At 36.6% G+C, this 13858-nt stretch overlaps 1 protein-coding gene across 1 annotated transcript in view; it reads left to right on the top strand.

The window, feature by feature from the left end:
- Positions 1-8308, top strand: part of Klp64D (kinesin-like protein 64D) — a 169284-nt gene extending 160976 nt beyond the window's left edge. The window contains exon 16 of the mRNA XM_090383588.1: positions 7888-8308. Within this exon, the coding sequence (XP_090239714.1) occupies positions 7888-7894 (7 nt within the window). The 3' untranslated portion in view covers positions 7895-8308. The remainder of the gene's footprint in view (positions 1-7887) is intronic.
- Positions 8309-13858: the final 5550 nt, after the last annotated feature.

Here is a 13858-nt window from a genome sequence, read left to right as displayed (position 1 = left end):
CAACTCTTAAATTACCTAGAAACCTTCTGTCTGATCAATGATCGCTAGTATGGATTCTGTCAGGGTCGATCCACTGGTGATATTCTGGCTTATGTTACCCATTTATGGACAAATTCAATGGAAAAGTTCTGTGAAACACAAGCATTTGCTCTTGGCATAAAGGTCTTTCTAAACAAGCTTCCATATTTTGGTTTGCCAACTGTTTTCTGTAATTGGTTATCCAGTTTTCTCTCTGATCATTCACTGAGGGTGATGGTAGATGGCTCTCTCTTCTAACTTCTCCACTAATGCTGGTGGAGAAGTTAGAAGAGAAGGTTCAGTTCTTATCCCCACTCTTTTCCTCTTGTATATTAATGACCTTCCATTGACTGGAAATCCTATCCATAGTTTTGCCAATGATAGCACATTGCATTCCACTTTCCATTTTGAGAAACTTTGCCCTGTTCAATCAGCTTCAACTTCTTGAATATCTGCTACCAATTCCTTAAATGCCGATCTCCAGGTAATTCTGCAGTGGGACAATGACAACTTAGTTGATTTCAATCCTTCTAAAACTCAGTCTTGTCTTATATCTCGCAAAAAGGATTCTTCTGCTTCTATGCTTATCTTTGGTAAAACTGATTTCTAGGCAAGATAAATCTCTTTTGGGGATTACCCTGACTTTTAATCTCTCTTGGTACAAGCACATTACAAATATTGCTTCCTCTGCATCTAAAAAAAAACTTGGTTTTCTCTTTTTCTCTCGACATTACTTTTCTTTCCAAACAGCTGTTCACTCTGTCATTATCATCAGCCATTTTGAATCCACTGCAGGATGAAGGTCTCTCCAGCAACTTTCCAGTTCCTTCTGTTTTGTGCAATGGCCATCCATTTACTACTCACAAACTCATGAATTTCATCTATCCATCTCCACCATCGTCTTCCAGGTTTTCTTCTAGCTCCTCTTGGGTACCATTCTGTTATTTTCCTAGTCCATCTCTCATCATGTCTTCGAGCTGTGTCCTGCCGAAGACCATTTTAGTTCTTTAGTTTTGATAAGAATGTCCTTTACTTGGGTTTGCTGCCTAATCCATGTGTTTCTCTTCTTATCTAACAGTCTCATTCCTAATATAATTCTTTCCATCCTTTGCTGTGTAGTTCTCAGCTTCTCTTCCATTCTTTTGTGAGTGCCCAAGTTTCACTTCCATAAGTCATGGTGGGGAGTATACATTGGTTCATTATTTTACGTTTCAGACAAACTAGGATATTGCTCTTCAGTATGTGACTATATTTCCTGAATGCTATCCATGCAAAATTTATTCTTCTCTTGACTTCCAGCCATTTATCATTATTACAGCTAATGACTTGTCCCAGATAAGTATATCACTCCACCTTTTCAATTACTGCTCCTTCAATCATTATGTCCCTTTCTATGGCATACTTGTTCATCATTACTTTTGTTTTAGCCATATTCATCTTTAGTCCAAAATCCTTACAAACTGTGCATAACTGATTAAGGTTTTCCTCTAATTCTTTGGGATTGTGGCTTATGACAACGTCATCTGCAAATTTTAAATGATTTAGGTGCTCTCCATTCACATTGACTCCTTTCTGCGACCAGTCTAATCTTCTGAAAGCTTCCTCAAGGGCAGCTTGGAGATATTGTGTCTCCTTGTTGAACTCCTTTCTCGATTTTAAATTTACTACTGTCTTTGTCTAGTCTAATAAAGGAAGTAGCCTTCTCTTATATTTTCTTCAAAATCATAATATATGTGGTATCTATGCCTTGTCTTTCCAGTGCCCAAAACATTGCCTTATGCTGTATGGAGTCAAATGTCTTTTCATAATCCACAAATGCCAGGCATAATGGTGTATTATATTCATTTGCTTTCTCCATTAGCTGTGATATTACATGAATGTGATCCATAGTTGAGAATCCTGTCCTAAAGCCAGCTTGCTCTTTTGGTTGATTCTCATCAAGTATTGTTTCTAATCTGTTATTAATGACCCTTGTGAACAACTTGTAGATGTGAGATAATGGGATAACAAGCTAATTGGTCTATAATTTCCAATTTCTGATTTATCTTCTTTCTTATACAGCAAAACTATGATTGCATTATTCCACTGCTTAGGCGTCATGCATTTTGTGAAGAAGAGCCTTGCCAGTTTTTGTGTGATGTCTCTTCCTCCCAATTTTAACAACTCTACAGTAACTTCATTTTCTTCAACGCATGTTCTACCTCATCAGGAAGCATATCGGGTATGTTGTACGTGTTGCTAATTTGCGATCCATCTTCCCCAATGCTGCATCAATCCCTCGCTCCTTGTAAAATTCTCTATAGTAGTCTTCTGCTATTTGAATTATGCCTTCTTTGCTATTTATAAGTACACCATCACTATTCTTCAGTTTCAGTATCATTTGTCTTTCTGTATTACTGCTCATGGCTGCTGATTTAAGTCCTTTGTTTTCCCTTAATGCTTGTTCTACTTTCCTTGTATTAAATCTTCTTATGTCCTCTCTAAGTCTCTTTCTAATGGCTTTGCATAACTCAGTATACTCAATTTTCTCCTTGTCAGTGTTTATCTTGCTTTTTATTTGTTGCCTTCGGTTCATCATAAGTATTTCTTGACTAATTTTTTCTTCTTTGGATTTCTTTTTCCCTATAGGTTTCTTGGGCTTTATCACTTTCAGAAAGTGTAATATTCCTTGTTGATAACTTGATCCTGAGCAGTCTGCAGAAGCTCAAACTTGTTCTTAAGTTCCAGTACATACTGCTTTTTCTCCTCTTCTGTTATCTCAAAGACCTTCGTATTGTTTACTCGAGCCAGTTTTTTCCTTTCTTTTCCTAGATCTATATCAAGTGTGCATCTTACCATTCTGTGATCACTTCCAACATTTACCTTATTCAGGACAGTAATGTCATTCACGATGTACAAATGAAAAATCCGCCTTACCATGGAATATTGTTCCCACATCTGGGGCGGTGTCCCCAAAACCTCTCTCAGGCTTCTAGATTCCATTCAGAAGAGGGCAGTTAGGTTAATTAATGACTCCTCTCTAACAGACTCTCCACTCACTGTCTCATAGACGTGCCTTTTCTACAGATACTTCCACGGGCACTGTTCTTCAGAATTGGCTTCTATTATTCCCACTCTCTCTTTCAAAACAGTCCAAACACATGCCGCCAACATCCAAACTCACAGAACCAACTTTTCATCTTCCTCGTTTATCCATTAAATTGCCATTTTCTGGAACAACCTTCCTTTGTACGTATTTCCTGAAAATTACAGTCTACGGAAGTTCAAGTCCAATGTCAACAAATATCTTCTTTCGTCTTCTCAACCTCCAACCCAAGCACTGTTCTAATACCTCTTGTGTTTGGGGTTTTCATAAAATAAGAAATTTTCATCTCTAGACATCCATACTGTTGGAGATCTGGATTAAGAGAGAGAGCTAAAACTGAATATCAGTAATCGATAATACTTGACGTGCTATAGAACCTGTTGTAAACAAAACACTAGTAATGAGCTCTGTCATTCTTATTGTGCAATAGACTTATCTAAAATCACCTGAAGTCTTCTATGACATCGTTTTTTTTTTTTGTTACGTGTGGATATGACAACTGAGCTATCCCCTCGTTTACATTGGTTTCCACCTGGATGGAAACCAAAAATAGTATGAATATCTAATTGTATACTGGAGCTACTTTCATATATAGGCAATCATACTATTTTTAGACCTTGCATATGGGGGGGATGTAACAAGAGTTACAAACAGTACTTACTCCACTGTGAAGGTACAAAAAGAAGATTGGGCTGTTTCAAAATGATCAACTTTGCAGAAATTTACTACGCTTGACTCATATCAGCATTTTAGACTTCCAAATGACAGCCTTAACTGTCATCATTAACTACAGTGGCGGACAAAAAACTGCATCATGTGAATTTTCAAATAATGTGTTTTGGGCTGCATTGTGGGTTGCAAAAATGTTCGAAATGCATTTGTTAGATGGGATATATATCTCTGTCAGTGAAATCCAATAAAATGATATACCTAATTGTCATAAATATCTTCCCAAAGGGTAAAAAACATGAGAAATCATGCAAATGGCAATCGTGACAACCAAACATACATTTTATTGCATTTATGTGTACAAACTGAAATGATAATGTAAAAATATTATGTACTGTAAATCAGCAAAATAAGTTCTCAATATTTTGTTGTTCCTCCTCCAGCTGCATCTTTCTTGTTGGCTTCTTCTGAGCAATTTTAGACATTATGTACCAGCAATTTTCAATAGGGTTCAAATCTGATTGTTGCTGGGCCAGTCTGACACTATAATGCCAGCATTTCTGAGGTATGACTGCACCTTAAGGGAGAAAAACATTGGTGTTTAAGTATGTTTTAAGCCTTGTGAGACAAGAAGACAAACTCATCATTAAATCTAAATAGCATAAAACTTACCAATTTTGCTGTGTGGCAAGGTGCTGACTCCTGTTGAAAAATGCATTTTGGACGTTTGTGTGGTGATCCCTAATAATGTGTTTCAGGGACTCCTCCAAGGTAGCAGTGTAGGTTTCTGAATTTACTGTTCTGTTAATAAACTTAATTTGCCCCACCCCTTTGCTTGTTATGCAGTCAGGATGGTATGCCTCCGATTTTCGTCTTCTCACCTATCACTTCCCATCCGAGCCATCCGTATTTATAAAAACAGCGGATGCAATACCGTTGCTTTGCAGCAAACAAAATGACTGTAATCAAACAATATCTTATATGTTTCACTACAAATATTACTTTATTTTAAGGTGATGCAGTTTTTTGTCCACCACTGTATACCGATAAGTACAGGCCTTATTCAAAAGCTTTTTCAAGTAATCTCTTTTCTTCATATGTTAGCTTTGTTGTATTTTTTAAAGTCAAAGAGCAGAAAACTTGCCTCTTTTTCACGTGGCAGGTAAAACTGCTAAAATCATTAATCACATCTCCACTGATGCTTCCACCTCATTTATATCCACATTCCTCAGTTTAAGACTTGTATTAATATTGGCCATAGCCATGTAGTGCAATGCAGCCAAGCTCTTTCTGTACCGGCATTTAGAGGGAGAAAATATTGTTCAATTCCTCCCATGGGTACTGATTCAGGTAGCCTTGAAATTTTCCTAAGTTATTAGCCTCAACTTCCCATGGAGACAACTTATTCCAGTGATTAACAATTTGGTGGCTATAAGAATCTGACAATCCAGTCTGTAACCCCCGTTCCATTTGAATTTACTGTCCCCTCTGAGAACTTTATAAACTTGCATCAGAATCCTACTAAGACCTTAGAGGGAAAATTTTGCTTAGGCTTGAATTGTGATGCGTCACTTGACAGCTTCCTGGATACTTGAATCCCCAGTTTCCTTTTATTGCTCTGTGACATCAACTTGCTTCTATTAAGGTAAAAATTACAAAAATATCCCACTAGAATTTTTAATGTAGAGTTGTATGCTGACTAAAACAAATTTAAACTATAATATCCACCACTGAAAGCAGATTTAATGTTATTTTTGAATGAATTATCCAGTTTAAAAAAAATAATAATCACAGTTACATAATCAGCACAGTAAAAAAAAGTGAAACTGAAACAGTAAATTTACCAAAAAACACCAACTCACGAGCGCCCCCCCCCCACCTTGACAGTATAGTGGTTTACCACTTGTAACTCGTTTAGAGAGGTTCTAGGTTCAAATCGAATTGTAATGATGGGAGGGTTTTCTAAATGTCTACTCAGGTAGAGAGGAGTAGGGTTCCCCCACTACTTATTTCGATTTTTTTAACCTGTACAATATGCAAAATGGCCTGAGAACACACTTCTATAAACCAGCAACACCTACTGAAATACCCTCCATTACGTTATAAAACTTCTTTTTTTTTTTTAATCCCAAAATTACCTGACATAAAGCTTAGTGAAACTTTGATAAATTTCTCCTCTATGACAAAACTCTCATTGTGCTACACCATGCATTTTTTTAAATAATTTCTTTTGTGCATACTGCCATTATTCAGTCCAAAATCATAATCCAATATTTAAAATAATTTAATCATTTTTAACAGAAGCAGTAAATATTTTTTCAGTGCAGAACCAAATAAGTAATTGATTCAGCATTTAGTTTATCTGGAGGGAAGAAAAATAAATAATTACATCTTTTGGATGATTGTAACAATGTGGAGGGTTTGCAGGGATGGCTTATTTTATTATTACAGTAGCTTCTCTAAAATCTGGGTATCTTTTTTAATCTGAAATTCTAAAATTCAAAAGCGTATCAACAATTGCATTTGTCTTTAAAAATCCAGGCGCATTATAACCATAGTAGCTTATGCACCATTAAACTCCCATAACAACAACAACAACAACAACTTTAAAAATCCATGCAAAAAGACTCACAGCAGTTACAAACTTGCCTTTACAATGAGGTGGCCTTTCCAAAATGTTAATTGCCATTTGTTTAAAAGATGAGACTGCTATGACAACCTGTTTCAGAACTAACTGTTCCCTCATTATGTGTTGCCACTAGAGGCAAGTGGCCTCTAGTGGCAACACACAAGTTGTAAAGTTGTTTGATGTGAGGCTGCCATGTGGTGTACGAAATCAGTTTTCAAAGTTGTAATATAGCTAAAACTATCTGTTCAAAGTAGGGCAATACTAGGGCAACTCATTACATAGGAAAGTTTGTTCTGCTTCATCCATGCATGTAAATCCTGCTTCCTGAAAGGATAAGATAGTCATTACATTATAAATATTTACAAATGAAATAAGTCCATTTGTTTGTGTTTAACCTGTCACCAAGCATTTTCTTTTATACACATGGGCTCACTTCAACCACTCAGTGCATACATTTGAAAAATCAGCAATAAATAATTCAAAATTGTTCACAAATAGTGAAAATAAGGAATGCCACTTTTGTTTTTAATATTTTCCAAACACAACTATGAAAAATCCATTTTTCATATTAAAAACATTTTGATTAATGTTTGAAATTAAAACTCCCTTTAGACCTGTTAGTGAGCAAAATGAAAATCAAGAAACATGCACACTTAACAAACTTGTGCATTTGGAAGCTAGCCTCTCAATAACAGGAGCATGGCTGCACAAAACATGAAGTATGGATGATAACAGCTTGATTCCAGATAGTGCTTCAATGTCACAAAGCCAGGGGGGGGTGTCAGTAAAGGAAGCTCAGTCAATATTCATGTGACAAATGCCACTCAACCTTTGCACATAATTAGGTTTAATTTAATTCCTGAATTATTCTTAATTGCACAATAATTAACAGAGATTCCTGGAATTTTCAGTAGAGAAATCAAAGAAAGCTATTTTCAAAAATAGCTATTAGGAATTTCTGCTCTGTAACAGTAAACGAAGAGCATATATTGCTGATATATTGTCTGGGGGCTCATTGACCCTGTACAACAGGACTCAGGGTTAGTATTTTTGAAATGTGCTCTGCTGTAATATACTACTCAATTGCTAAGTAGATCTCTTAGACCCTAAGGTTGCTGGATATTAAAGAGTTTACCATATAATGGTACACATTAGCAAAATTATACTTCAAAACAAACCACTAACTTCCAAATTGTTATTTATTTTATTTTATTTTGAAAACTATTGCATATGAGTATAAACTGCTTATCAGTGAATTGAACTACTTAAAGAACTTACAAACCTTCAGCACTGAAAGGATTTTTAAGAAAAAGCTATTTTACATTTTCCTCTCATGTACTAACTTTGGTAAGGTAGGAGAGAAAATAGAATTAGAGTGGAAGATTTAGTTTAGTCATTAAAACTTCAATATGTTATATATTAAAAATAAATGTATGTAATCTGGGTTATCATCATTTATTTTTAATAACTTTTTCTCCTATTCTAGGATGTAAAGACAATGAGCACAAGAATTCAAGAACTGAAAAATAAAATCTGTGGATTTGCTCACTGAAATGCATGCAGTGAATCATGTATTTATAATTTATGTGACTTACTCATTTAGTTCCTTGTTACTGGTTTTCTGTGATATGTGCAATATGTATTCATATTATTTATTACAATTTACATGCTGTTAATAGTATAATTTCTTATCTGTGTGCTGGCATTCAGAGAATGGGCACACTAAGTGGACAGACATCAGGTGCAAACAGAAAACTCTAGTCATGAAAGGCTCATAGCTTTTTGTAATTTAAGCCTACATGCTACTTAAATAATATGCCTTTATTAGGTTCCTCTTTCTGTATGCACGTGTAACCAGATCTATCCCATACAATAAAAAACGTTAAGCACAACTCTAATGATGTTGTACAAAAAGAATAGCTCTTGGTGTGTGTTTTTTATATATCTTCTGTCCTGTGTTTGAAACTTGTTCAACTGTTTCTGTCTCTTTAAAATATGACTGAAGTCAATAAATAAAAAATTCCCAAAGATCAGAGTTGTAACAAAGTCATAAGTAGCCACCTGAAATACTCTGAATGTTTCGCAGATATTTCTTTTTAGCTGTTCAGTAGGAATGAAGAGTACATACAAGGAAGAAAACAGTATGCGTCAAGTGATCCCAATAGGAATTGTATGAAGTGTTCATTTTAAACTAGCAGCTTTGAAGTTGAATAATCTTTAACCAGTTAGAATGTGCATTGGATTGTGTCATGGCCTCTCATATTTAAATCCCATTTCTGACACAAAAATAATAGTTATGGCTTGCTGAGATCTTGAGTACCTTCAAGTAAAACTAAGATATTTGCTTAGACAACAACACTGTATTTACCTGCCATACAGCAAAGTCTAAGGCAGTCATCTGTTATGGTGATGATATCACATGTCCCAAGAAATCCCCTGTTTACAGAAACAAACTTAACATTTTAACTGTCATATTTACTCAGAGAATGTGGGGGGGGTGGCTTATTTTCTATAAAAGGAATTAAATGCATTAGTAAAAATAAACTTATAACTGTTGCAGTTATCAGTGTAATATTTTATTTTTATAATGCCTAAGGTGCTGCTGACTAGGCTTGAAAAAAAAAAATAATAATGAAAAATATTCAAAAACAGCTTATTATAAACATCTTACGTTTTGGCTTCTAGAGTTTATAAAAAATAACCACTATAGTTAGAGTGCAATATTTCATTTTCATAAAGCTTGCAGCAAAATCCCATTACAATGAATACCTTTTAATAAAAATTTTGCTATAATTAAAATATTTCTAGGTCCTAGCCAACTTCCCTCTTTATTAGTGCTTTGTAAGGCTTATTTGAACAAAATAGTTTTGATGAAAAATTCAGTACAATGAATTATTTTCAAAATCCACCTAAGACTATGTATGTACTGTATCTGCAATAAGGCCTCTAAGGTTGGGATTATTCATACCACAAATTTAAACGGATACACCAACCGTTTAAAACTGATTTAATAGTAAAATAAAATAAAATGATACAAAAGACTGTAAAATAATATTTACAAAAATTGATTATATACAAAAAACTAGTTTACAACAAAAATAAAATAAGTTAAAATGCATTAAAATATAAATTTAAAAGCGATAAAAACACTATTGAAGCTTTCAGAGGTGTCTGCCTCCTTCCTCAGCAATAATGAAACTTAAGCGGCACATCCTTAAATATCAGGTTCACGGCACACATGGATGACCAGGCACATACTCGGTATTCCTTTCACTTGTACCACAACCGGAAGTGGTCTGGGGACGTGGAAAACTAAAACGTTTATCTTTGGCAAAAACCACCGCCTCAAAAAGGGGGTGAAGCCTAACTCCCCTGTCTCTGTTCATGCTATTGTTGCCAGAGGATCCAATCCACAGACTTTCCAGCCATTTGCGGTCCCAGAATCTATGCGCCCGGTCAAGGATGACAGCGTTGTCAGGGGAGATCTGGTGGTGTTTTTCCCAATAGTGCTCGGCAATGGCAGATTTATTGAGCTCTGCGGTCCATATCGCTCTTGAATGTTCCCCCAGACAGTCCTTGAGATGCCATCCTGTCTCCCCCACGTAACATTCCCCACAATCCGGGCATGTGATCTCATATACGACCCACTACTAGAATCCCTAGTAATGGGGTCTTTGACCTGTGACACTACTGTGTGCATCCTCCGGCCCGGGAGCTGCACACAGCATGTCTGAAAGTCGCGAAGCATTCTCGCAATGCGATCTGACAGGCCCGGATAGTAGGGAACATACACTGTGGTAAGCAGTACAGGCGGAACTACCCGATTGGGCTCTTCCTCTCTATTGTATTTATCAATGACCCTCTGGGGATGACCGCACCTCATAAGATCCGTTGTAATTTGCCTAATTTCCTTTTCCCCCTCCTCAGAGGTGCTGCAATGTGTTCTCACCCTACCCAAAAGTGCTCTGGCCACACTATTTTTATGTTGGGCAGTCTGTGCTGTCCTATAATGTGTATACTGGCCCCTATATACTGAAACCAATGTGTAGGGGCCAGTATACACATTATAGGACGGCACAGACTGCCCAACATAAAAATAGTGTGGCCAGAGCACTTTTGGGTAGGGTGAGAACACATTGCAGCACCTCTGAGGAGGGGGAAAAGGAAATTAGGCAAATTACAACGGATCTTATGAGGTGCGGTCATCCCCAGAGGGTCATTGATAAATACAATAGAGAGGAAGAGCCCAATCGGGTAGTTCCGCCTGTACCGCTTACCCCACAGTGTATGTTCCCTACTATCCGGGCCGGAGGTCGCACACAGTAATGTCAGAGGTCAAAGACCAACTAGGGATTCTAGTAGTGGGGTCGTATATGAGATCACATGCCTGGATTGTGGGGGAGACAGGACAGCATCTCAAGGACCGTCTGGGGGAACATTCAAGAGCGATACGGACCGCAGATCTCAATAAATCCACCATTGCCGAGCACTATTGGGAAAAACAACACCAGATCTTTCCCCCGATAACGCTGTCATCCTTGACCGGGCGCATAGATTCTGGGACCACAAGTGGCTGGAAAGTCTGTGGATTGGATCCTCTGGCAACAATAGCATGAACAGAGACAGGGCAGTTAGGTTTCACCCCCTTTTTGAGGTGGTGGTTTTTGCCAGAGATAAACGTTTTAGTTTTCCACGTCCCCAGACCACTTCCGGTTCTGGTACAAGTGAAAGGAATACCGAGTATGCACCTGGTCATCCACGTGTGCTGTGAACCTGGTATTTAAGGATGTGTCGCTTAAGAAGGAGGCAGACACCTCCAAAAGCTTCAATAGTGTTTTTATCGCTTTTAAATTTATATTTTAATGCATTTTAACTTATTTACTTATTTTATTTTATTTTTGTTGTAAACTAGTTTTTTGTAAATATTATTTTACAGTCTTTTGTATCATTTTATTTTATTTTACTATTAAATCAGTTTTAAACTGTTGGTGTATCTGTTTAAATTTGTGGTATGTACTGTTTTATAACAAAAGAAAAATTGCTGGAAAATTGAGTGGCACTGTCCCATAATTGTAAAGATTGCTGTGGAAGAAGTTGCTTGGGGGGGGGGGGGGGGGGGTTAGAAGATGCAGGGAAAAAATTCATTACACCCTTTTAAGTGATTGTGCTTTGTTGTTATTTTTTTAACCACTGCATAATTTTTGTATTAATGGGGGGAAAAAAGTTAAACTTTAAAACCAAAATTTGTTTTATGATACTCTCTGAACAAAATGTTTCTACTTTTAAAGTCAATATTTAAGTAAAATAAAGAATTTCTTTATATGAATGATCCCTTTTGAAATAATTTTCAGCAATATTCATTACAACAAAATGATTCTTCAACCCCTACCACTCCATAGAAGTTTGTTGTAATGGGATTTTACTGTATTATTTACTAACTAGAAAAAAATTCAAAAAAATATCTACTTCTATATTATATGAGAATATTCTATTTTTAGATTCCCATGTTGAATCGTTGATGAATAGAAAATACATTTGTGAAAGAGATGCAGATATAACTGCATTGTGCATGTCTAAAACATTGGTGCTGTGTTGCAACCTCCATGTGCCTACTTATGAAAATTTTTGAAGAATTCTTCTGTTGGGTTAAAATGAATTATGCAAGCACTTTTATAGTTCGTTATGTCTGCTCTAGTCCATTAAATATCCATTTTATAATCTCACCTTAATTTCTAAGTCCTGCCATTCGCTGATTGTTTGAAAATAAGCATTTTCGTATCCCTGGGTACCGTGCCAAAGTTTAAAAAATTCTGCCTTAGCCTACATGAGGGCCATCTAAAAGGTTTGCGGCCTGAGTATGAAAGGTTTATTTGAGGAGTGTGGTAACATGTTACTTTTCAACACAGTCCCCTTTGGAGTCAATATATTTTTTCCAGCAGTGTTGCAATCTGTTGATTCCAGCTGCAAAGAAAGTTTCCTCTTGGCCTTCCAAAATTGCATCCACTGCAGAAGTAATGCCACTGTCAGTGGGAAAATGGATGCCGGTCAGGAAAATCAATTTTTTCAAATTAGGAAACAAGTGAAAGTCCAATGCTGCTAAATCTAATGAAACTGAAGGATGATCAAAGCTGCACCCATGCAATGCAGCCATGTTGTTCTGGTGAAACGTCTTTGCTTAGTTGTTTTCATGCAAGCACCTCACAAGGTCTGCATAATATGGCCCTGTGAGAGCGAGGTCTTTGTGAAGGTTAGCAACACTCCAGCAGCATCCCAAAAAAAAAAAAAAAAAAAATGATCCCAGCTGAAGGAATAAACTTGGATTTCTTTGGAAGGAGAGAAGCAATAGCTTGTCAACAGCTGTGTTTCCACGTTTTGGACTTTTCCTTTGTCTCTGGCTGAAAGTGATGGATCCACATCTCATCCATGGTCATGAAGTTGCTGAATCTGCTTGAAAATGATGCAAACATTTTGATTTGACAACTCTTGTGTAGTGTATTTTTGATCTGCTGTCAACTTTGGGACCCACCGTACTGAAACCTTTTTTTCATAGCAAGAAATTCTGTTATTATGTGGTACACATATTCAAATGAGATGCCAAAGATGCTGGCAATGTACCAAACTGCCACTCATCAATCATGCACACTGTCAACAACTTCTGGAGTGATAGAAGTTGCGGGTCTTCCAGGCTCACCCTCCCTCGTTTAAATTCTGCTGTGTGCTTCTTAATCATGGAATAGGAAGAGACATCCTCTTCCAATGTTCTAATTATCTCTGCTCTTGAATGGCCTTTGGCATTAGTTCCTTTTTGTCCCCATAATTAGATGATTGATTTTTTCCATCTTTCCCCATTCACACAATGTTACTGAAACAGCATGAAACTTGATGAGCTACTATTTTAATTGTTATATAACATTATATTAAGTACAGAAATTTTTAATATTGTACCACTACTCTTTCACACTCAGGCCACAATCTTTTCAAATTTCCCTCATAATACTATTTGACTTTCTGTTCTGTAATTGTTCTTCTGGAGTTTAGTATGGAATATGGATTTTACTTCTTGTTTTCATCAACCATATCTGCCTCAACCTTCAGATAGTGTTTCCACTGAAGTCTCTTATCTTCGATGGTTTATCATCTGTTTTTTTTTTTACAAATCTACTGCAGACAATACATACTTAAACCTGTTTTTTCCATCCCACAAAGCATCAGCTATCACCAAGGTTTGCACCAATCCTAATAGATTAGGTAAAATTATCCATCAAATGGTAATGACAATGAAACAAAAGTGGTATGTACCAACATGAGAACAGACCATGGCAGAATGCGTAGGCAGCCTGCTAATTCACTGACAGATAAAGATTCCATCTTCTCTGAGTTCAGGAAATACACTTTCTCTTGGCCTTCAGTTTGGGCCATGCTCACCTATGACTTTATCTTCCTAAGCCATTCCAGGA

This window comes from Mastigoproctus giganteus, chromosome 10, assembly GCF_048544385.1.
Source record: "Mastigoproctus giganteus isolate SK-2022 chromosome 10, ASM4854438v1, whole genome shotgun sequence".
Taxonomy (NCBI): Eukaryota; Metazoa; Arthropoda; class Arachnida; order Uropygi; family Thelyphonidae; genus Mastigoproctus; species Mastigoproctus giganteus.
The sequence above is the reverse complement of the archived record's forward strand: the minus strand, read 5'-3'. Positions and strand labels throughout refer to the sequence as shown.